This window comes from Rattus rattus, chromosome 16 (assembly GCF_011064425.1).
Source record: "Rattus rattus isolate New Zealand chromosome 16, Rrattus_CSIRO_v1, whole genome shotgun sequence".
Lineage (NCBI taxonomy): Eukaryota > Metazoa > Chordata > Mammalia > Rodentia > Muridae > Rattus > Rattus rattus.
Window position 1 is genome coordinate 9,620,014 of NC_046169.1, and position 25,339 is coordinate 9,645,352.

Sequence of the window (25,339 nt, forward strand, 5' to 3'; positions counted from 1 at the left end):
GCAGAACCCAGTGGCCAACAAAAGTGCTGGTTTGTTCATTTGAAGGAAGTGGCCACTGCACAGACCGTACGTGGACTGTGGCAGTTTCCCTGTCGTCTTGTGGGCTCCCTTCTGCTCTGTGGGAGCTCAAGTTTCTTTCTGTCTTTCATAACTTTTTTTTTTTTTTTGCTTTATTTCCTTCACTTGCATATCATCCAGAAGTTTCCTTAAACTGCTATGTGGGAGGTAAATCTTTTTTGAGAACTTACTTATTGATTTTTTTTTTTTACTTTATCCAATTACTTGATCAATAATTTGGCCATGTGAGGAATTTTAGTCAGTGTAAGCATAATTTTCTTAAAGAGTTTTCATTTATTAGTTTATTTTTATTTGTTTGGTTTTTTTTGAGACATGGTCTCACCATGTAGACCAGGCTGGCCTTAAACTCACAGAGATTTGCATATCCCTCTACCTTCTAAGTGCTGGGACTGAAGTTAAAGTGTGAACCACCATGTCCACCCTAAGAATTCTTTTTAAAAGGTTTTCATTAAAACAATTTTATTTTACATCTTATTTCATGTGGACGTTTGGTGCGGGCATGTACCGCAGTGTGTATGTGTAAACCAAAGGACTACTGGAGAGTGTCAATTCTGTTTTTCTAGTCTCTGGGCGCTAGGGATTGAACTCATTACCTCAGGTTTGGCAGCAAATGCTTTTGTCTACTGAGCTATCTCACGGGGCCAATTTGTCTCTGTACAAAGGTCAGAGACTGCATTGTGGAGTCAGTTTTCTCTGACCACCTTTACCTGGGTTGCAAGGATGGCACTCAGGCCACCAACCTTGCGTCACTGGACAGCAAGTGCCTTTACTTAGTGAGCCATCTTGCTGCCATTTTCCTGAAGGCGTTGTCCCTTAAATGAACTGCTGAGAAACCCAAAGCCATTCTAATCTGCCGTTTCTTTAAGACCTTGTTTTTTCTTTGGAAGCCAGAAGGGTCTTATCTGTTCACAGGGTTCTGAAGGTTTTTTTTGTTTTGTTTTTGTTTTTGTTTTTGTTTTTTTTGGAGCTGAGGATCGAACCCAGGGCCTTGCGCTTGCTAGGCAAGCGCTCTACCACTGAGCTAAATCCCCAACCCCAGGGTTCTGAAGTTTTACAAGTTTGTACAGCGCAGTGGGGCAGGTTTCCTTCCCTGTGGGCACTATCTGTAAATGGTTTACCCTCCAGGTCTGGGAAATTCTCTTGAAACAGTCCCACAGACGCTACCTTGTTTCGTTTTGTTTCTGTTTTGTGCTTTTTACTGTTAGGCTATTAAGATGGTGGTAAGGTTTCTTTTCTTTAAAAGAATATTTTAAATTTTGTGCGCATGCTCACGTGCACACACGTGAATGAATGCAGGTGTCTAAGGAGGCCAAAGGTGTTGGATCACTCTGGAGCTGGAATTACTGGTGCTGGAAGTCATGTGATCTGGGTGCTGGGAACTAAACTCCAGTCAACTGTAAGAGCAGTTTGGGCTCTTAAGCCCCAGGAGTAGGGAACTTGCCAGGCAAGCGTGAGGAACAGTGTGTGTGAGGGAGGGCCAGAGCTCCATTCCAGAACCTATGTGTATACCAGTAGAGTATGGTGACTCAACTGTAATCCCAGGAGATGAAGGGCAAGCTGGCTGGCTAGACTAGTTGGAATCGGCCAGTTTTGTGTTCAGTGAGAGAGATCTTGCTTCAATGTATTCAAGGTGGAGAGCAATTGAAGAGTACACCCAATGTCAACCTTGGTGTTCTACACACATGTGCCCACCCATGAAAACATGCACAGGCACAAACACACCACATACAGAACCAAAAAGATCTTTAAGGTTCCTGTCTTCTAATAGGCTACCTTATTTGTGAATTACATTTTTACCTTATCATATTAGCGACCTTTAAAAAATTCTTCTTGTCCTTTATCCTTATTTCGTTATTTTAATGGTATGTGTGGTTTTTATTCTTCCTTATAATTTTGTTTATTTACTACCCCCCCTTGAGAAAAATCTCATGGTAGCTCAGGTTAACTATGGACTCTACATAGCCTGAGGACAAACTTGGGATCCTTCTGCTCCCACAGTCCAGCGCTGGGATTCAAGATATATATGTACTATCGCATCTGTTTCATACCGTAGTGGGGCTCAAACCTAGGGATCCATGCTTGCTAGGGAAGCACTCAATCAATTGAGAGCTGAATATTCAGGTCCTCTTTGAGACATGTAGCCCAGGCTGGGTCTTGAATTCCACATGTACCTGAGGATTCTACTGCTTCCGCCTACCTGTTGGGATTACAGGTGAGCCACCAGGGCAGGCTGTGACATGCTAGGGATGGAACCCCAGGTTGTAAATGCTGGCAAGCATTCTAACTTGGCTACTTCCCTAGCAGTTTCTTTTTGAGACAGGATCTCACTGTAGCACAAGCTATATGGAATTTTCTAGCCAGGACCTTATGCCACAGCATATTGTAGTTATCACATAATAAGGGAGCTCAGCTCAGGAATCTCCCCATGAAGTTAGCAGAAGTGGGTGCAAGCGAATGGGACCCTCCCAGAGACCCGAACCGGTAACCCCAGGATCCAAAGATCATCCTACACTTGGTCCCAACCGGGACGTGTTAGCGTGCCAAAATGGCGGACGCCCCGCCCCGCGGCCCTTTGAGGCCCTGCCGACTGTTTCCGAGCTTTCCCGAAAGCCGGTGGAACCCAGGAACGGCGCGGCCGGGAGCGGCCCCGCCCGGAGCCTGGGAGCTGCGTCGACGGCACCGAGGGGGAGGGGAGGCCGGATGTGAGTGGAGCGGCCATTTCCTGTTTCTCTGCAGTTTTCCTCAGCTTTGGGTGGTGGCTGCTCCTGTGCTCGCCTTCCAGTCCGCTGAGGGCCAGGCGGCGTGGACAGCGGTCCCGGCACTCGGCGCCCCGCCGCCCGCAGCCTCGCACCCGCCCGCCCCGCGCTTCCCGAGCCCGCCGCTTCCCGCCTTAGTGACCGGCCGCCGCCACCGCGGCCCACGGAGCGGCCCAAATGCAGGCCATCAAGTGTGTGGTGGTGGGAGACGGGTGAGTGCACGACCGTGCTGGGCGCTACGGAGGGGGTGTCTCGCGCGGCGCCATCGGGGGCGGGCGGCACTCGGGTCCCGGCAGGCCCGAAAAGCCTCGAGCTGGCGTAGAACGCGCGCCCGGCTTTCTGGGGGGCGCGGGCCTCCCACCCTCCCAGGCCTGGTTCCGGCTTCTGGTTGGGGGAGGGCCTGGGCGAGCCGGCCGGAGGGAAAAGTGAACTCCACCCTCCTGCCTTCTTCCCGGGCCGGACACCGCCCGTCGCCCTGCTCTGGTTGGCACGTAGACGAGGCTGGTTTGAAGAATTTTTTCTTTAAACATTTTATTTTTTTGAGAAAAGGCAGTCTAGTTTCTTCATTAACTCAGCGTATCCCCCTCAACCCCCGAGAACTGGGGTAGGTAACGGCCTCCAAGTCTGTCCGGTTCGATGCGTGTTTGCACCAATCACTTGGGTGACCTGGAACTTGGGAAAGGGCTCGGTTGCTTCGACTTTGCAGGGTGTTTATAAAAATAATCATTTTCACACTTTACGCCGAGAAAGTTACCGGGATGCTAGCTGAAGGAGTGTGATGAACACTGTCCATTGAACATAGTGTGGTTATTTAAAAAAAAAACAAAACCAACCTCCTCTGAAAGCAATAGATATGGATGCAGCAGATCCAGCTCCCTGTGACTCGAGGCAATTCTTTTCATGATTGGCCGTGATGGTTTCAGGCCCTTGAGGGAGACAAGACTGGTCTTATGCAGTTTTCCCCCCCTTCGGTAGAAACAAGAATCTCAGTGTAATCGGAGCAAAATCTCGCGTCTCAGCGTTGCTTGTGTTGGAGATTTACTACTCCCCGCTTCCTCAAACGCAGAATGCAACTGGTACATTTTCGAGTTCAGTAGAATGGGTTGCAAACTTGTTAATGTCGTCCACGCTTGCAGTGAGCACTCCTAGCCCGTGGATTTATGATCGATTCTTCAGCGTTTTGTTTTTTTTTTTTTTTAACCTAACTCTACATTAGACGTTTGGGGTCGTCCCTGTAACTAATTCAGCCAAACGGTCGGAGAACTTTATTTTTCTGCTAACATGCCAGTCTGTGGGATTTGTCTCGGAAACAGGAAGTCTCATGGACACGGTTCAATGTATATAACCACACACTGGAATTTCATTGAGTGTGGTGCTTTCCTTTCACCTCCTAAAAGAAAGCTTTGCCACTTGGGGGTAGTTAGTTTGATAATGAAAGCAGTTTGATTGAAGATATATGGGGAGCCGGCATCTTTTTGTGTAAATCCTGGCTTCTGACCGTCTTGGTCCCAACCATCAGTCTCCTGTCAGCCTTAGGAAGTAAGTGTTGGGCTTACAGGTGCAAGCTGGTAGGCCTGCTTTAAGTGAAGGCAGGCTGACTGGGCGGTCTGTCCATCTCTGTCGCTCTCCTCTCTCTATATTGTGAATGCGCTATAAACGTTCCTTGCTGGGGAACATTTGAAAGTTAGCAGAACTTCCTTTAAAAGTTAAAACTGTTGCGTCAGCCCTTGTGGGCCAGAGGATACTACCAACATTCTTAGTTTTTAAATGTTAAATTGCTCTGTCACCATCCTCTTTTCCTCCCAGAGCTTAGGGACCATGAGGAGGAAGGGAGATTGCAAGATCCAGAGGTTAGGGACACTGGGTGGAAACAGTATTTTCTGGATTCCACTTGTGAACTCAACAGCAGCTGTACAAGATCCTAGCCCAGGGCAGAGAGGGCCTAGGCTGAGTAGAGATGGGCCCTTGATGGCTTCTGGGGTGAGTGAGCCCATTTTCTTTATGGGTGTGGTCCTTGAGGGAAACTAGCCCCAGTGGATGGCCTCAACTCCTGAGTATACGGGCAGCACAGATTGGACTAGGTGAATTCTTAAGGGGTGGGGTGGAGTTGGGAGGAAATTGGGATGAATATGAACAAAAGACATCTCAAGGAAATTATTTTTTTAAAAAGAGGTAAATTGCTGCTAATCCAGAGCCAAACCATAGTGCTTGAGAATTCCTAAGACTGAAATATTCAGCATTCAACAGGTATGCTAATCCTGATGTGGTACTAACATCATCCCAGCTCTGTAGTCCCCCAGCCCCCAGCGGGGACTCAGGGCCTTATGCTCCTGGCAAGTGCTGAACAGCTGAGATGCGTCTCAGCCTGCTTCTGCCTGGAAGCAAATCGGGTAAAGACGTGTAGGACGTCGCTGTGGGCTCCTTTGGATTGCCCCGCTTTCCTTTCTTCCTACATCTTTAACACGTATGGATGTTTCCCATGTACGTCCGTGCCAGCAAAGGGCTCCCTGAAACTGGAGTCACCGATCGTGGTGAACCATTAGGTTCCAGGTCCTTGGAGGAGCAGCCAGTGCTCTTTACTGGGAGCCAGCTCCAGTCCCGCTCCTTTTAACTCACAGAGTGATCCTCAGCATGGCCTTCTCCCTCGAGATGCCTCCAGGGAGAGTTAAACAGCACCAAACAAGATGCGAGGTTAAGACGCTCTTAAGTGCCTGGTTCTTGGGAGAGCCGAGTAAGTGCTGGTTACCACTGTTGCTGCAGTGAGAAAAGAGAAGTCTTTCTCTTTTCTTGCTTTTATTTTCGTAGTCCAGTGCCTGTTTTCCTGAGCTGTTCCCACTAGCTTCCAATCTTACTATCCTTGTTGGTTTGCATAAAAATGCAATTCCTGGCCTTGGATTTTTTCAGTCTTGTTTAAAAAGTTTAGTGTGTGTGTGTGGGGGGGGTACACATCACCATGGCAAGCTTGTGAAGGTCAGAGGACAACCTGAAGGAGTAGGCTCTCGTCTCCTTCAGGTCCTTTACCGGCAGAGCTGCCTTTGTGCCCCAGTGTGCTCTTGGCTTTAACAGAGTCTCACCTGTGTATCTCCAACTGGCTTGTTTCTGCCTCTCGAATGCTGGGATCAAAAGTGTGCATCACCTGCGGATTGTACTTAAGAAAAAAAATACTGATTGTTTTGCCTGCACGAATGTCTGTACATTTGCGTTTGGTGTCCAAAGAGATCAGAAGGGAGGGCATTGGGTCTCCTAGAACTAGAGTTAGATATGGCTATGAGCCACCATGTGTGTGCTGGGAATTAAACCTGGGTCCTCTGCTCTTAACCATTGAGTACCTCTCCAGACCCCACTCTGCACTTTTTCCGTACTGGGCTTGACATTGATATTGTTGGGGCTAAGTGTCAAGAGAAGTGTACACATACCAAAAGATTTGATATTTACACTCTGAAGGGTAGTGTACACTGGTTAAGAACAGTGGTTTCCAACCTGTGGGTCATAACCCTCTTGGGATCGAATATCAGATATCTTGCATATTGATTCATAACAGTATCAAAATCACAGTTATGAAATAGCAACGGGAATAATTTTATAGTTGGGAGTCACCACAACATGAAGAACTGGATTAAAGGGTCACAGCATAAGGAAGGTTGAGAAGCACCTGTTTAGAAGTGTAGATACATAGCTTCTATGCCAATACCATTTTTCTGCTTTTCGTCAAGTCAACTATATGTTTGATGTATAGTTGGAATGCCTTTTATTCTGAAAAATTTAAAGCTGGTAAGCTTAATGTCACATGTTACGAAATTTTACAGGGCTAAAAGCCGAGTGACGATTGAGGTCATACAAATTGCAAACTTTACTATTTAAAGTTCTCCTGAGGAATTACGTTAAAAACTCTGTTAAGACCATGTTAGATTAGTTGGCCTGTATTCTTCCGGTGGGTGAGTCTCTGTTCAGTAGTTAATTGACAGTAGATATAAAATATGAGAGATATAAGGCATACCTTCTGAAAACAGAGCCCGTGTGTTTTTCTTGGCAGTGGTATAGCATATGCTGAGCCACACTGAGCTAGCGTTCTCTCTCTCTCTCTCTCTCTCTCACACACACACACACACACACACACACACACACACACACACACACACCTTTTTTCTTCGTTCTGGTACCATGGACTGAACCTAGCCTCACATTTGGTGGGTAAGGGTTGTACTAGTTCATCCCCACTCAACCCTGGCCTCTAGCTCTGTTCTCCTGCCTTTGCCTCTGAGTGCTGGCAGTGCACAGATGTCCAGCACTACTAACTCAGTAGTTTTAATAGTATTGGTTTAGTTTTGATTGACTTAACAAGCGAATGTCTTGAAGTTTACTTCTGGTCTGCATATAGACTTGGGCTGGTAGTCTGTGCAGTGCAGTGTCTAACTTAGACACTGCTGTCCAGGAATTCTGTTAGGTCAGCCCCTGTGACGACGTCATTTTTACAGGGATGAGCACATTTTACTCTGCTTCCATTGGATCGTGGTGGCATGGCCCATACATTTTGCTCAACCTCTTCATGAATTTCTGCTCTGCCTTCCAAATTTAGATTTCATTATTATTATTTTATACGCATGGGTGTTTCGCCTGTTTGTATATCTGTGCACCAAGCTCCTGGTGCCCTTGGAAGCCAGAAGAGTTTTGGATCCCCTGGAATTGGAGTTACAGACTATTGTGAGCCACCATGTGGGTGTTGGGGATTGAACCTGAGCCCTCTAAAACAAGTGGTCCAGTCAGGACTCTTAAGAGACGACACATCTCTCCAGACCTCGTTTATATATCTTACATCTTATCTGTCTGTCTGTCTGTGGTTCTAGATAGAGCATCACTTATATATGAGATAAATCTCTCTACACACATACACACACAGCATCTTCCCCCAACCCCGTGTGTGTGTGTGTGTGTGTGTGTGTGTGTGTGTGTGTGTGTGTGTAAAATAACCTTTGGGGCTGGAGAGATGGCTCAGTGGTTAAGAGCACTGACTGCTCTTCCAAAGGTCCTGAGTTCAATTCCCAGCAACCACATGGTGGCTCACAACCATCTATAAATAAAGTAAATAATTAAAAAAAAATAACCTTTGTATCTTTGCTGGATTGTCACTTGACAGTCCATAGTGATTTGAAGATTCTAGAAGCAAGAGAGTGGTCTAGAACAAAACTCCCTTTGAAGCTTTGTTATGTGTAGTACCTTCATGTCTGAGAAACTGTACAGTCTTAGCATTTTGAAGTCTTTGATGGTGGTAAGGACTATCTCTACACACATGGCTATGATGTGCCTGTTCGTAAACGTGAGACTTTTGGTTTGTCTTTTCCTGGCCCTGAACTACTCTGACTAACGCATCTGTTCTTCTGGGCATACTCTTTTTCTTCATGTACCTCTGTCTCAGGGATCGAGGGCCTTAGTTTAAGGCATTTCAGTTACTCAGGAAGCATGAGGAGGGCATGTGTGTGGTGGTTCTGGGTGTGTATATCACATGTCTACATGGAGGGAGAGGTGTCTTCAGCCATTCTCTGCTTCATCTTTTAATTATTTTACATGTTTTGTGTGTGTTTTTAATGAGTGGATGCCATGGGTATGGATGCCCACAGAGGTCAGGAGGGGGCATTGAGTATTCTTTTTTTTCTTTTTTTCGGAGCTGGGGACTGAATCCAGGGTCTTGTGCTTGCTAGGCAAGCGCTCTACCACTGAGCTAAATCCCCAACCCCGGCATTGAGTATTCTTAAGCCAGAGTCACAGGAGGTTGGGAACTGGGAACTAAACTTGAGTCTTCTGGAAGAGCAGTCAGCTTTCTTAACCTCTGAGCCATCTCTTCAGCCCCCACTTCATTTTTTTGAAACAAGGTCTCATGTAGCTCTCTACGTACCCAAGGCTAGACCTGAACTCTGGCTTGTAAGAGATAGACACGCATGCCTCACCTTACCCTGGGTTGACTTGGTCAGATCTGTGGGGTTTTAGATACGATTTCCCGATCTTCATTTGATTTGCAGCTGCTAATGGATGAGTCCAGGTCTTCTGTGTAGGAACATCTTTTTCTTATAAGGCCATGTACAAAGTTTTTAATTCTTTTTTTAGATACATACCCCATCCTTTGATGCTGGGGATGGAATTCAAGGGACTGTGTATGCTAGGCGTGCTCTCTCTGCTTCTCCACTCTAGCCGATGGAGGGAGACCTTTTTCCTGGACAGGATTTTGCTGTACAGTTGCTGGAACTCGAAGAAAACCTTCTTTTCCTAAGACTTCCAAGTTGTGATTACACACTCGGTTTTCTTACATGCCTTTAAAATTATTTATGTGTCTATAAAAAAGAGTGTGTGTGTGTGTGCGCGCACAGGTGCCTACAGAAGAGAGTTGCAGGCGTTGCGAGCCTCTGATATGGATGCCGTGGACCAGACTCTGCTCTTCAACACCGAGCCCTCTCACCAGCTTCCCTATGTATAGGATTCGGTTTTTTCTGTTCTTTTTTTTTTTTTTTTTTTCCCTCTTTTTCTATTTTTTGGAGCTGGGGACCGAACCCAGGGCCTTGCGTTTGCTAGGCAAGCGCTCTACCACTGAGCTAAATCCCCAGTCCCCGTTTTGTTTTTGAGACAGAGTTTCTCTGTGTAGCCCTGGCTGTTTTGGAGTTCACTCTGTAGAGCAGACCTGCCTCTGCCTCCTGAGTCCTGGGATTAGAGGCGAGTGCCACAATTGCTCTGCTCTATGTTTTTTAATGTGAAGAAATTGCCAGCGCTTTTAGGTTACTGACTTTTGTGTTTTAAGGTTTGGTTTGAAGGTTTCAGAAAGTAAGGATGAAGTTGGTCAAAGCAGAAGGGGCATTAAGTACAAAGTTCTCTCAACGGGAAAGTGAATGCTTCAGTAGGACCGGAAATCACCAGTGGGTTTCATTCTTGGACCTTACTGCAGGACAGGGCAGGAAATGCAGATAGACAAAAAAAAAAAAAAGTAATGTCATGCACTAGAGGAAGAGCCAATATAGAATGGACAGGACTGTCTTCCAGTAGACCAGTAGACCGAGGCTTCTTATCTAGAGTTTAAAGATTAAAAGGAGGTTGAACTGAACACTTGAATATACAAATTTAGAAAATTCCAAAGCAGATATTCTTCCAGAAATTCTGAAGTGTGTCAGTCATGGCTGTGACTAAATTTGTCTTCTATTCTCCATGTGGACATATTCTTGACACTACTTCCTGTAGTTCAGATGTTGACTTTGGACTCTGGAATTGGTTTATGCCATGTGTTTACAAGGAATACGTAAGTACACTAAAAGAAGGGTAATAACCTTTCTATTTATGCTGATCCATTTTTAACTGAAGACTCAAGTGAAAGTACAGAGACAGGCTCTCAGACAGGCTCTCACACAGCTCAGGCTGGGCTCACACGGCCTACAGCCTTGACTTCTGATCCTCTCTTCCCCTTTATTTGGTGTTGGGGAGCAAACCCAGAACTTGGTGCATGCTGGGCCAGCTGAGCTGCATCACCGACCCTGTAGTCATGTTTTATAGAATGTAAATTGTTGTCAGTAATGATTAGTATATTTCCCAGCCGTGTGGGGTGCTCACAGCTGTAACCCAGCACAGCACTCAGGAGGCAGAAGTGAATAGGTCACAGGATCATGATGGGCACAAGTTCAGAGTCGGCCTGTGTACATAGTGAGTTCAAGGCCATTGGGACTGTGGAGTGAGATCGTTCAGTAGGTGAAAGTCCTTGCTGTCAAGCCTGACAACTTGGGGTACACATGGTGGGATCATCCTGACCTTAGCAAGTCAGCAGGGAGCCGGGCTCATTAGTGAGAACTGCTTGAACTGGGCCTTCAGGATGTCCCTCACGTCAGTCAGGGTCCGTGGGGAGATTCAGAGATTTTATCTACTTATTTGCAACCTGTCCCTTAAAGCAGTGGTCCTCACCCTTCCTAATGCCGCGGCCCTTTGATACACTTCCTCACGTTGCAGTGGCCCCGACCATAAAGTTATTTTCATTGCTTCATAACTAATTTTGCTACTGCTACAAATTGTAATATCTGTGCTTTTCAGTGGTCAAGTGACCCCTGTGAAAGGGTCATACAGTAGGCCCCGATAGGGGGTCATGACCCGCAGGTTGAGAATTGCTGTCTTTAGTTTTTCTTCATCTCATGCACACACACTATGACCTGTGTGGTGTGCACACATGCATTCTTACAAAGAACAGCAGCAAGATTCTCAAAGCCAGATTTTGCCAGCACCTTTCAGTTTGGCCTGTCAGAGCTCCCTCTAGCTGGCAGGGGGCCTGCCTAGCATGCAGGGAGCATGGTGGTGGTGTGAGGAAGGTAAAGTGTTGGGGCTTGAATACAGGGTTTGTGTGCACTAGCAAGCATTCTACCGCTGACCTACAGCCCCAGCGCGATTTATTCTTTTAATTACTACATACATTAATTGTGCCAAGAGTTTCACTGACACATTGATATATGTATGGGGTGCACTTTGATATCTTCACCCCTGTTATTTTCTCTTTAGCCTCCGTCCCGTTCTGCCACCCTATGTTTTTGTTGGTTCGAGTGGTAAGCAGCTCTAGCTAGAGTAGACTCACTGTGTAGCCCAGGCTGACCTGAGACCATCTTGTCTAAGCCCAGAAGTGCCGAGGCTATGGACTTGAGCCAGCATTTGCTGCAGAGTAGCTCAGCACCTGGTGCCTGTCTCCCTTGCTATGAATTCATTGTAGCTGAGAGCATCTGCTTACCGGCAAGAAAACAAAGGCAGAAAAGGAAGTTCAGGTGTGTCAGAAATGGCCACAAGTGAGCTGGTCTGAGTCTTAGAGCTAGGCCTCTCCAGCTCTTAGGCTCTTGCTCATACAGGTTTGTTTTGACATTCTCAGCCTTTCTCACAAGATAAATGTCTAGTGAGTCATTTCTGTTTAGAAAGCCGTTAAGGGATTGGAGTTACCTGCCAGTGATGTAATGTTTGACACTGAGATCTTTAGGGTGGGGAGTTCCAGCTTCATTAAGACAAGTATTGGCAAGAAAGCGTGGTTGAGCTCCCGCCCTTGTGAAGCCCTCAGTCCCAAAGAGTGGAAGGGAAGTGTAAAGTTTGCCTTTGGATGGTGAGCCCCGGCCTACTGTGTGTGCTGAGCAGTACAGTCTTACAGGTCAGTACCATCCTGACCTTAGTAAACCAGCAGAAGACAGCAGGGAGCCGGGCTCAGCACAGAAAACGGTTTGAACTGAGCCTTCAGGATGTCCCTCAAGTTACGGTCTGTGGAGGGGGGAATGTAAGAGATTTTATTTATATATTTATTTGCGAATGGTACAACAGTCTTATTTTTAGTAATACAACAGTCTATTTTTAGTAATATTCTGAAAACTATTTCAGGTGGTTGAGAGCTTTTCAGACAGTACCCTAACTTCTGCCTTGGGGAACATTAGTAATAGTCTGTCCCCTTAATGTACTTAATTGGCACATTTCTCGTTTTCTGTCTTGACCACTGTTTAGGAAGTTTATCCCTGCTCTGTGCCCTTTGTTAACATGACCTATGACATTAGCTCCCTTCACAGCTTGTAATATGAGAGCTGACCTCTGCCCTGTCAGGGTCAGGCTTGTGGCAGGTGTGGACGGTTCACAGCTTTGCCACTTAGAGGCAGCACCATCAGTCAGTACTTGGGAAGTAACAGTTCAAGTTGCAGAGGCGGCCATGTTCACTTATTGGTAATCAGTTAGGAGGGAACGATGGTCAGAGGAAACTTTATGCTAACTGTCTCGCTAGTCTTGTACTCAGTGCGTACCTGACCTGTGGTTCAGGTGTTGAACACCTTAGCAGCAGAAAGGGAAGTTGTTGCATCTGCCTTGCTGAGAAATACAAAGGTTTGGTTTGGTTTTTAAGATGAAAACATGTGCAGAGTTAACTGTTAGAGAAACGTATTTGTCTGTGCCTGGGGGTGTGGTGTAGCTGTTCCCTGGTTGTTTCTAGAGTGCTGCAGTGGGTAGTGGGCCCACTGTGCTGTGCTGACTAAGCAGCCTTCTCTCTTCTTTCAGAGCCGTTGGTAAAACCTGCCTGCTCATCAGTTACACGACCAATGCGTTCCCTGGAGAATACATCCCCACCGTGTGAGTATCCTCCGCAGGCTGGGACCGGCTTGCCTGCGCTGTGTTTTCTCTGTTCTGTTGAAAAGCCCTTGTCAATACATTTATGAACCATTACTGCTTGTTTTCCTCTGAATCATAGACTGGAACGTCTAATAAAATTGTTAGACGTTTAGAACTTTAAAAAAATGACCCAATTTAATGTATGATTTCCTCATACGAGGGAATATACAGTTTTCTGATTGACTCTTAGATATTTAGGAAACAAGAAAATTACACTATGAAGTCTATAGGCTGGGAGCTGTAAAGACCAGAGCTTGACCACACAGTCTGCTAACTTGGCGGTGGGAGCTGGCACACAGAGTTTGCATTAGGGTCATCGGGAGGTTCTGTGTCATACTTACAGGGCTGTGGAGTTGAACTAGGGTGTGGGGTGGGGCAGAGGTGGATTCTGGGTACGGGCAGCCCAGTTGAGTGGGAAAAAGTGCTTTTCTCACTGATGTTTCACTGGAGAAATTGTGTGCACAGTTCTATCCTAGGTCTGTAACCAGTCCACCCTTGAAGACTCTCCCTTGGGGAGACCTCTGGGGTTTTACCATAAAGCCTAGGCTGACTTTGAACTCTTATCTTGCCTCCCAATACACACCACCACACCATATTTATAAAGGTTGCTTTGGTCAGTAGTCTGTAAATCACACTAGCTTAAATTTTGTTTTTATATTTAGAGCCCCTTTTTAAGTACTACAAATAATAAAAACAAACACAAGCCCTCCTTGCCTTAAAATCCATGTGTTAAGATATTAGTCTTGGGGCTGGAGAGTTGACTCAGTGGCTGAGAGCACTGGGTGTCCTTTCAGAGGACCTGTGTTTGGTTCCCAGCACCCACATGGCAGCTCCAGTTTCAGGGGATATGTTGCCCTTTTCTGAATTCCATGTGCACCAGACATACATGTGCTGTGCATGCATACACATCAGCAAAACAGATGAAGATACTGTCTTGTTTTAAATTGAAGTGGCTTTTTTCTTTCTTTTTCTTTTTGGAGATGGTGTTGTGTAGCTCAGACTAGCCTTCAATTTCTGACTCGATCCTGCTCCTTGGTTTTGGTTTTGGTGGTTTTTTTTTGGGGGGGCGGTAGACAGTAATACCAGTAGCATTTTATGTTGTTCTGAGGTCTTTTTTGTTGTTTAAGAGCAAAGTCTTGATCTGTAACCTAAGCTGGCCTTGAATTCTTATGATCCTCCTGCCTCGGTGCTTTAATGCTGGGATTATGACACGTCAGTGACTTTTCCTCTCTGATTAGTTGATAGGCTTTTCTGGGTTGCCTCCTCCTAGTAGCTAACACTTCTGCGGTCGGGTGTACTTACTCTGAAAACCGGTGTGGCTCCTCGAGTCCCAGTGTGCCTGTTGTACTGCTGCCCTTGGCCTCAGACGCGGGTGACTCGCTGTGTGCCCTGAGTGAGCAGAATGTGGACTTGAGGCACTGACAGGTGGGGTGGGAAGAGGACCTTGCTCCAAGTTCCTGTCTTCATGCAGAGAAAACCCTGTTTATTAAAGGTGGAGGTTGTTTTGGTTTTCTGTTTGTTTCCTTGTAAGTTCGTAGCTTGACCTTGTTTCTCCCCTGTCTGGTGTGTGTAAGGTTGGCGCCCTGTTTCTTCCTCTCTCCAGGTGCTTCTCATACCTCCAAGGTGTTTTCTGGACCAACAGCAGCCTCTAGGTCCATCTGCTTCCCTTACAGCAGACCTCCTTTGGGAGGTGGGGACTATGACGTCATCCCTGTGTCTGTGACTAACGTTTTCTTGGCCCTTCCACAGCTTTGACAACTATTCTGCCAATGTTATGGTAGATGGAAAACCAGTGAATCTGGGCCTCTGGGACACAGCTGGACAAGAAGATTATGACAGACTGCGTCCCCTCTCCTACCCGCAAACAGTAAGATTCACACTTTATTTTTATTTTTATTTTTACCGAGTATAATTGTTCAGTGCTCAAAGATCCTGTGCTTCTGGGACTGGGGGCTGTGATAACAGTCAGTAAAGGTGAATACCTCCTTCCATGCCAACCAGAACTTGGAATTTTGAATATTAGCTCTTTATCAACCCTCTTTATTTTACATTCTTTTATTTACTTTCAAGGCAACCACACGGAACAGGTACTGTCTTATTTTTGGCTTTGCAAAGCTGTTCTTAGCAGTAATTCCTTTGAAAGGTGCTTGTTCTGGGATGCTTTGCACTATAAAATCAAATTAAGCAGTTAGGTTGGGCATGGTGGCTCATACTTGTCATCCAACACACGGGAAGCAGAGGCTCCAAGTTTGGGGCCAGCGTGGTCTATAGTTTCCTCAAATCTTGGCTCAAAGAATCCAGATCAGCGGTTACTGTTCAGTTACTCTTCAGGTTCTGGAGCTGAGAGTTGCTTAGCTGTTAGAGAGACTGCCTTGCACCCCAGTCTTGAGTGACATCCCTGGTACGACATAAACTGGACACAGTGGCTTTGGCCTGTAATCAGAAGTTGAAGGCCAGATGGTCAGGGTCATCCTTGATTCTATAGTAAGTTCCAGCCTGGACTACATGACACCCTGTTTCCAAAAAAAAAAAAACAAACAAAAAAAAACCCAGAAGTTAATTTTCTTTAAACCGAATAGTAACTCACCTTAGGGCTTCACACTTCCTTTTCCCCTAAAGCGTCTGGTTTTGGCGTTGGTACAAAGTCTTCAGTGTAGACTGAGGGTTCAGTTTCATAAAGTGAGCCTTTGTGTCCAGCCAGGAAAAAACACTGTTTTAGATTACTCTGGCTTCTGTGTGAGACAAGCAGTGATTGATCATTTCCCAAAGCTGATGAGAACAGTGGTTGGCAAGAGACTGGGCGCCGGGTCTGACGCAGGGCAGTTACCGTGTGTGTCACGTGCTCAGCTCAGCTCAGCTCAGCTCGTGTTCTTGATTTTAGCCGCATGTTAGGGCCAGCGCTGTGGCTCAGGGAAGAGCATCTGCCTTTCTACATGGCAGCACAGGGACACAAGGAGGCAAGAATGTCTCAGTGCAGGTTTGGTGCCAAAGCGACAACCTTAAATGTTTATGACAGTCAGCAGAGCACATGGCTGGATTCAGGCCCTGCACTTTCTGCCTTGCTGTGCAGTCCCAGACAGTTTGTTCATGCCTGTCCTCTGCACGCCGCATGCTTGCCACTAGCATAAGGTGAGTTCGCACATCTCAGACCAGGCGTTCAAGCCTGTGATCTCAGGACTTTGGAAACAAAGGCAGTTGGATATCTGTGAGCTCAAGGCCAGCTTGGCTGTGTAGTGAGACCATATTTCAAAAACAACCTACTCCCTGTGGTGCACACAGCAGCTCTGGCGTAGCCCATGCCCTCAGTGCCCAGTTGCTCCCCTTCACCTCACCTGTTTGGTGGGCGGAGGCTCCTCTGTTCAGGTTTTGTTTGGATGAACATTACTTGTGCTCTCTTGCTTGGGAGTGGGGAGCGTCGGGCTTGGAATGGGGAGAGAACTTAGAGAAAGGCAGGCTTTGAACCCTGACTGGCTGGGGCTGTAAGCTTGCTTTGGAGTGTCAGGAATCGGTTCCAGTCTTCAGAGTTTGTATTTTAGGTGAACTCTCTATTCATGACTGCTTTACGTGTTAGAAGACGCCTTTTCTCTGCAGTTAGAGAACACCTTTTGTTGCTCACTGGAAATGTTACCAGACAGTGGCTCTTTGAACTGCAGGTTTTTGTTAATTGAGTTATAGCCAAATTTCAAATTTTAGTTAATAGTGCTAAATAAAGATCAAAAATGTAAGAGGAAAGATTTGAATTAGGTGTTTTTTTTTCTTCCAGTTAATCTAGTGCTAAAAACTAAGTGTGATTGAGTATTTAAAATCAGCCCACAGTGATAAGATGACTGCAGTCTTCAGTGTCTTCAGAAACACTCCACATCTAGGGAGTGCTGAATAGTTCAGGATTTTAGTGGATTTTTAAAACATAGCAATTGGTATCTATCCAGCTCATTGGATATGTCTGGAAGGGTGTGGCGTCATTTCTGAGAAATGAGAGACAGCCTACTGTGACACAGTGAGTACAGAGTAGGGCGAGGCCGTTCTAAGGGAGTCATTCTTAGGCAGTCAAAGGTGATGACGGAAATGGGGCTCTGTGTGTGATAGCGGATAAGGGACTCTTCCCAGGTTGAGTAAGCTGTAACTGAGTGGGGCCAGGCTGGTGTGGAGAGTGAGGTCATCTGTATAGAGCAGGCAGACGCTTGGTTTCCTTATATAAGGACTGAGAAAGGAGGGAGACAAGATTCCTGCTGATAACCATGTGCAGTGTGGACGGACGGACGGATGGTCAGGTGGAGGTCTTTAGAAGCAGAGGGGAGAGTACACAGCTAATAGCTAAAGACTTGCCTGCTAAGACTTTCCTAGATGTGGAAGTTAAGCTCAAATGCTAGTGCCCAGAAGGCTGCCTTGCTTGGGCCACACTGTCATACAGCCTAGGATCACCATGTTCTGCTGTCTCTGCTGGCTGGCACATGGTCCTGACTTTGGCTCTGAGCTATAAGCCTGTTTATGTAACTCTTTAAAAACCTGTGGTTAGAGCTGAGCAGCGGTGGCACATGCCTTTAGCCCTAGCACTTGGAGTTCAAGACTAGCCTGGTCTACATGTTAGCTAGCACTAGACACAAACCCTGACTCAACAAAGCAAGTGAGCAAACAAAAGGTTGTGGTCAGATATTGTTCTGAAGGGCTGGATGGAAGGTTTCTTGTTTGAGAGACACTGAACGAAGCTGGCCACACTGCTTCTGGCCACTGCTGTTATTGTCAAACAGGGTCTCCTTCAGTCTGTAGCCTCCCTCGGGTGGCCTGACAGGGTCTCCTTCAGTCTGCACTTAAGGTCTGTGTTGTCGTCTTTTGGCCTCATCCTTCTGAATGCTGAGGTTATGGCTGTTGTTTCTTTTTAAATCCTTGTTCTGTGTGTATGATTATTTGCTTGTATGTATGTATGTATGTATGTATATATGTATATATGTATGTATGTATGTAGCCGGATCAGAGCCCTAGAAACTGTGGATTGCCACGGGGTGCTGGGAAACAGCCCTGGTCCCATCTGTGGAAGAGCAGCCCTTGTCTGTCTTGCTCCTGGTGTTACAGTTGTGAGAGCCCATGGCTGGCTGCAGTTGTGTTGGTGTCGGTGTGGGTGTGGGTGTTGGTGTTGAGTTACTCTCAGTGGAGTCATGACTATCCTAAAACTGGCTCTGTAGACTAGTGTGGTCTTGAACCCAGATCTACCTCCCTCTACCTCCCGAGTGCTCGGGTTAAAGGCCTGAGTCACCACAGCCTGTTGTAGTTTTTTGGTTTTCAGAGGGTTTCCTCTGTTAAGATGACTGTTAGATGTCTGGTCCTCCAGCTAGAGGTCACTAGAAAACTACTTAGAATATGGTGGATTGCTTTTGCCATGAGGGAAACCCACTGGGCTTTTACTATGCGATGGGGGCGTGTAGGGCCCAGAAAAGGAGTTTGCTCTGCCCGAGTGCTGTCAGCCTTGCATTTAGGAAGTCCTACTTAGAAGTCGGTGGGATGTAGTAGGGCTGAAGCTGCTACAGATGGAAACCCTATTCCTTGCATTCTTTGCCTCAGGAAGTGACCTTAGGTTTAGGAAATGATCTTCGAGTCTTTATTTCCAAGTTGTTCCCTTTCATCAGCATCGGCACATGGAGGCCCGGAGCTCGTGAGACTTACAGGGCCTCCTCTACTCCAGTAGAGCCGTCAGCGTCAGGCCAGCTGCCCGCCTTTCCCACAGTTTCTTTTCTTGGGAACACTTGGACAGCCTTTTCTGTGGTGTGAGTGCACACCCTGGGCTTTCCCCTGTTGTGTGGCATCTGTATATTAAAAAGAAAAATCCAAATGTGAACCTGAAGTCAGACACAGAGTCTGGGCAAGAGCAGAATGAAGGCTCCATGTTCCCGTGGTGGTGAGAGCTGCAGCACCTCTCGCTCCGCCCTGTCACATTCTGAAAGCCGCCTCACACTGGGCACGGCCGCTGACAGGAGACCTGTGACAAGTGACATCTCTCGAGCTGTGGTTGGTGTGTGCTTCTGTGTGTCTGTGTCTGGGTGTGACAGAGGTCAGCTTCAGGTGTTGTCCCTCAAGAGCCATCTTGTTTTTGAAGACCAGGTCTGTCACTGGAACTCAGTTTACCCTAGGGCTCCTCTTGCCTGCCTGGCAAGCTTGTCCCTAAATGTACTCTCCTCAGCCCTGCTGCACTTTTGACTGCTGAGGGAGGGAGAGGTGGCGCTGGTGACACGGGGGTGATGAAGTTATTGGAGGCTCACTCATTAAAGGCATCCTGGGGCACTATCGCAAGTGTCCTGTCACTGGGAAAGTAGTAGTCACGTCCCCAGAAAAGATGATCAGCCACCGTGAGAAAGAGACAGGCACTGTCACAAGCACAGGGAGGAGCAGAGACACCAACAACACAACCCTTTTTGCCCTGGATCAAGAAAGAAGGGATTGAGTGATGGTAGGAAAAAGGCATCAGAAGCCAATTAATTTAATAAAATCTGTGTTTAGGCCAAGGGGAGGGACGAAAAGGGAAGAAGAAAGCAGAAGGCTATGGCACAGTGTGCACCTGAGCTGTGCTGCGGCCTGTGCTCCATTGGAAGATGCTGGAGGAGGACTAAGGAGGCTAGAGGCTGTTCCAGCAGTTTCTGAGCCAAACTGACACTGTTTTGTTTTGTTTTGTTTTGTCTTGCCGGTGGGATATATTGTGTCAAGTCCTTAGGACACAGAAATAACCCACAGATGAAACCTGGAGTCTAGAAACTTACTCTTTGAATTGTTAATCAAGCTTAAGTGAGGTGAAATTAAATAATCCCCGTGCTTGTTTTTAGAATTTCTGGGGGCTCATAGTGGGAGAACAAGCCTGTCAGTTTTTACTAAGCTTAGGAACAAATGGAAAGTATTTTGATGAAAATGGAAAAGGTTGTCACTTAAAAGTTAGGACCAAGTGGTACCCTTTTCAACTCACAAAGGGACTCAGTAACTCACTATAGTTTGACTCCACTCCCTGCTCCCAGAGCTGGGGCAGGAGGCTGCCAGCTTGGACCCCTGGCCCCTGTTCTGGAAAGCTCCACTGTGCCTATAGGCAGGCACCTCTCCCGTCTGAGGCTTCCATTGGCTTACCTTGGAGACCTCGTCAGTAATGGGTGCCGCCAGCAGGGTGTCATTCTGAACACTTCGAGCTCTGTTAAATTCTGGCACGGGTGGGAGTGCCCGTGGTGGCAGGCCCAGCACTGCCTTGACTTCTTTACTGAACTGCGGGGGACAGCCCCGTAGCTCCAGTTCCACGGAGTGGCGATTGCGTGCCTGCCTCTTGGTTTCTGTGAATTATGCGACTGCAGCTTTGGATTCCTCTAGAGGCCGAGACAGACTCTGATGAAAACTAACAGGTTATATTGACTTTGTGTTCCTTAGTTCGTCCTAAACTCAAGCCAAGTTCTCCTGCATTACTAGGTTGGAGACACATGTGGTAAAGATAGGACCTCCAGGGGCAAAGACAAGCCGATTGCCGTATGTAAGACTTTGGTCACCTCAGCCTCAAGCTTTGTCTCCTCTCTCATCTCACTGAGTCTCCAGGAACATGGCTGAGCCTCGTGTTCCCTGAGCGTTTGTTTCCTCTCTGATTCACTCAGGAGAGGCTGCTCTTGATGAAATGAGCCTTCACTGGGCTGTGACTGTTCACTGCCAGTGGGTTGTAAAGTGGTCGAGCTGCTTGCCCCTCCTCCCATGTGAAAGGAGGGCGTCCGGAAGCCCCTCTGGGGTGGTTGGAGGTGCAGGTGTGGAGGGTCTACTCATGTGGGTGCTTCCTCGCTGAGCCAGACTGACTAACCCCTCCCAGGGCCTCTTCTCTGACTCTGGTGTTCTGTGTGGTGGGCTGCGGGGCGGCTGTGCAGCGCTGGTGAGCTAACCCAACTGCTTTAGAGGGCTTGGAATCGACTTGGATGCTTGGGAGGCCCTGGTGATTCTCTGACAGCTTGTGCATGCGCCAGCGTTGAAGTAAACAATTGTTTATAAAAAGCTGTTGTGTGGGATGTTTCTTTCCTTTTCAGGTCCGAGACACCAGCGGGATGGTCTAAGGTGCTAGCTAGCTTGGGAACTGCATACATTTCATAAGATAGCATAGTTGCCTTCTCTAGGGCTGTGTCTTGATAAGCCTACCATTTTAGAAATCTTGGGCATAATTTTGTACAGGTAAATATCTGAATTTTACTTTGTGTGATAACAGGTCAGATATTTTATGTTCAGCCAGCGGCTTCTCCTGATGTCGAGCTCTTGCACTGCTTGTCCTTGCGTTCTTTGGGCACAGACCCCCTGGGGACAGCTTTCCCAGGGGCCCTTGGCTGTGCCAGGGAAGCCGGAACAGTGCTGGCTGCAGTGCTTGGTGCTTGTCTGTTGGGGGATGGCGCACTGGGTTCCCTCCCTGACTGGAAGACTGGGGAGCAAATTCTCCAACTCCATTTTGTGCCAGGGACAGTGACAGTCTGGCTGATTGGTGCTAGAGATGTAAGGAAGGCTTGCACTCAATGTGCGTGTGGAGAGGGCTTAATGAAAAGTGTCTTGTTAGATGATGTGTTTAAATCGACTGCATTCATGAGCCTGAGAGAGGCCGTGGTTTTCAGAAGAATTTGTGTTGATAACAGATAATTAGGTTCCAGTTGAGCACGATCAGAGAGTGGCCTCCTGGGAATGTGATTTAATCCCTCCCTAGCATCACACTGCTTCCAGCAGTTTCTTCCACATTCCCTTTCTCTGAAGGCAGGCTTGGTAATGGTCTGTGAGTCGTCTGGCCAGCTAGAGGGGTGAGTGGGGAGCAGTGGGGACCCAGTTGCAGGTGGCAGTAGGCTCTCGGTGGCTCTGACAGCTCACTGCTAGCAGCTGAGGCAGGGCACTCTGACAGCTGAAGGTTGCCCTCTACATGCTATCTGTGTTTCCTTTCTGTAGGACGTGTTCTTAATTTGCTTTTCCCTTGTGAGTCCTGCATCATTTGAAAATGTCCGTGCAAAGGTAAGTGGGACTTAGGGGAAGATTGGTGCATAATGTCAATGCCAGAAAAGAATGTCACCTGATGCCGGGAACTTTTGGTTGTTTAGCTTGGCTTCCTCTATGGAGGAATGGGCCATTTGTAGATCCATGGCTTTAGGGTGTGGGTTTCTAGAGCTTCATTTCTTTGGGGCGATCCTCACCGCAGGAGCAAGTACTTCAATGGTCCGGCGACCATTTCTTTCTGCTCCAGCATCTCGAGCCAACCTTAGTGAGGAGGGTGAAGGACCCTGCTGGTGTGTGGTGGGGATAGTGGTCCCTGAGTTGATGGTGAGTTTCTAGGGTGATCCTATAAACTAGATGTTTTCCTAAAGGCAAACGTGGGGACACTTCCCAGTCCTTTCTTGTCTCCTTCCTTGGTCCTTGACAGGTGGAGTCTGTAGTGTTGTCCTCTGCCTTGGGGCCTGGCCAGCCAGGGTACATGTGGTCAAGGCTTGAGTAGAAGGCAGGGAAGCTCTGTGGGGCCACTGTCATTCTCTGCATGTAAGCTTTGTGAAGGGAGTCAGGACAGAAGTGTCATGACCTTGTTCTTTCTTCACATGTAGTGGTATCCTGAAGTGCGACACCACTGTCCCAATACTCCCATCATCCTAGTGGGGACGAAGCTTGATCTTAGGGATGATAAGGACACGATTGAGAAGCTGAAGGAGAAGAAGCTGACTCCCATCACCTACCCGCAGGGGCTAGCCATGGCGAAAGAGATCGGTATGAAACTCATTTCGTGTCTGCCTTGCAGTCCTGATGCCAGGCAGCTGCAGTCTGCCTGAGAGAGGGAGTCTCTCCTCCTTGGGGTCTCTGCTTTGGGCAGCCAGTTAAGCCAGGCCTTTGCCAGCCTTGGTGTTGGCGTAGGAGTTGGCTGCTGAGCTGCGCATGCTGCCTCTGCGGGGTGTCCGGTGGGGCCTCCATTGCTGTGTGCAGCGTCTGTCATGCCTATGGCTGTCTTTTCTAGGTGCTGTCAAATACCTGGAGTGCTCAGCACTCACACAGCGAGGACTCAAGACAGTGTTTGATGAAGCTATCCGAGCCGTTCTCTGTCCCCCTCCTGTTAAGAAGAGGAAGAGAAAATGCCTGCTGTTGTAAATGTCTGAGCCCCTCCCTCGGTCTTGGTCCCTGGAGCCTTTGTACGCTTTGCTCAGAAAATGGCGGAGTCTTCGCGTCTGATGCCAAGTTTTTGTTACAGATTAATTTTTCCATAAAACCATTTTGAACCAATGAACCAGTCAGTAATTTTAAGGTTCTGTTTTAAATGTAAGAATTCCAACTTACAGTCTATTAAAATTCAGCCCTAAAATGACAAAGCCTTCTTAAAGCCTTATTTTTCAAAATCCCCTCTTCTTGCTCAGATTAAGAATTGCCAAAATACCTTGTGAACTAAGTTGCGTTGTGCTGAGAACACGTAAGCACTAAGCTGTTGAGAGACTTTGTCCTTAAGAAGACTGCAGCTTCTGGGCTCAGGGGTGCAGACCTGCCCGTAGCTCCCAGACCGTGTGACACAGCACAGCCTCCTTAATGATACGCTGCCATGTAACGCACCTGTAACTTATCAGCCCATGCTCATTACGTAACTTTGTACTGTACGTCACGATGGGTGTAACAGCTCTGCTCTTTGATTTCATAGTGAGTTCTCTAAAATACCAGCTGACCGGCTTCTGCAGGCTTTGAACAGAACTCTGGCTCCTGTGTTGCCTCTAACGAAGTATTCTGTTCCTAGTCGTGGGTGTGCTGGGTGGAGTGTGTGAAACACGACGTCATCAAAGGAGACAGACAGTATTTTGACTAATATGAAGTAGAGATTAATTTACACTACATTGTACATGGAGTAATTCAACTGAATAAAAGTGTCACGGGTAAAGCTTTTTAACGGTTAATTTCTGTCAAACAGTAGATGACAAATGGCCGATCTTATCAGTGTCTCTCTTGAGCCCCCCTTCCCCCTGCTGTCCCTCCCCAGATGGGGCGTTGAGTCCATATTTAAACTGGCCATCCTCACAGTTGCTAACTTAGCAAGTGCTTTTCTTTAGGACCCTCTTCTTAACGAGCAATATGTCTGACCTGTACTATAAGATCTTTCTGATAATGCATTCGGAGATTTTTTTGGTAGATAGTAGAAGTGCGTTCCTGTTTTCACCTTCCTTTACTCAGCTGACTAGTGCTTCCCTTCGTTTTCTAGTAACTGGGTGTAGAAATCACGTGCTGCGGCTTTACAGTTTTTAAACTATTTTAGATATTCTGAAACATCACTGTCTTGCCAGAGTACCAACACTGTCATGTGACTGATGCCGCCCCTCTAGACCTCACCCACGCGGACACATGCTTCCCGTCCCTTTGGGTCTGTGAGGTTCTGTCAAGCGCTAGTGCTAACGCCGTTCTGTACAACCTAACTCACTGGCAAGAACACAGTGTTAGGCCTTTCGACCACTAGAACAAACTTTTTTCAATTGACAGTTGCAGAATTGTGGAGTGTTTTTACATTGATCTTTTGCTAATGCAGTTAGCAGTATGTTTTGCATGTATGACTTAATAAATCCTTGAATCATAAAACTGGTCATGCTTGTGTCTTTGGAACTTGACAAGTTCTTGGTGTGTTTGCCTCACTTTAAAACCCTGGCTCGTCGGGGATGTGCTATTCACACTGAAAGGACAGAGGGAGTGCCACCTTCAGGGACTAGGGTAGGTGAGCCCACAGCCACACTTCAGCGGGGCTGATGTTTGATGACTCTTGTTGAGCTGTTGGAGGTGCTTGTGTGAGGGTACCCACAGTGGGGTATGACCCTGAGCGTGTGCCCGAGACGAGTGCTGAGGATTGGGAAGCTGGGCTGCAAGGCTTGGCAGGACGGACCACATCTCAATCCGTTGTTACCAGGCCACGCCAGGTATGGTTAGCTTTCATTGGCGACTCTTGTACTTTGGATCTTTAAATCAAAATATTATGTGTCTCTGTGTGTTTGTGCACGCACACACATTTCTTATAGGATACAAGACCAGGCCACAAACTCCCAAGTGCTATGACTAAAATTTGCGCCATTTCCCAGTCTAAATCCTGACATGCAACTTCAGCACAGTGTTGAGCCATGGCGCTCGATCCACTGAGGGATCCGGGGGAGCCTCTTTGAACAATTTGAACCCAGGTCCTTACACTTGTATGACACTGTCTAGCCAAGCCATCAAGCCATGTTAAAAAATTAATAGCGTGTTTTGAGATTTCATCAGTTTGCATTTTGCTAGGTCTCAGGACCCTCTGACCATCAAGCCTTTATATCCTACATGACTCCATGGTGTACATAACCTGACGAATTGTGCCTCTGAGGGCTTTCACCTTAAATCCAGGATCCTGGGATTTCCCTTCAGAT

General features: G+C 47.2%; 1 protein-coding gene across 1 annotated transcript; it reads left to right on the forward strand.

Annotated features, from left to right (window-relative positions):
• The first annotated feature begins 2,779 nt into the window (after positions 1-2,779).
• Rac1 (Rac family small GTPase 1) lies at positions 2,780-24,530 on the forward strand. The gene is made up of 6 exons (XM_032886393.1): positions 2,780-3,046; positions 12,861-12,932; positions 14,721-14,838; positions 21,891-21,953; positions 22,535-22,694; positions 22,939-24,530. Exons 1-6 carry the CDS (start codon positions 3,012-3,014, stop codon positions 23,067-23,069), a joined length of 579 nt encoding a protein of 192 aa, XP_032742284.1. The 5' UTR covers positions 2,780-3,011; the 3' UTR covers positions 23,070-24,530.
• The last annotated feature ends 809 nt before the right edge of the window (positions 24,531-25,339 follow it).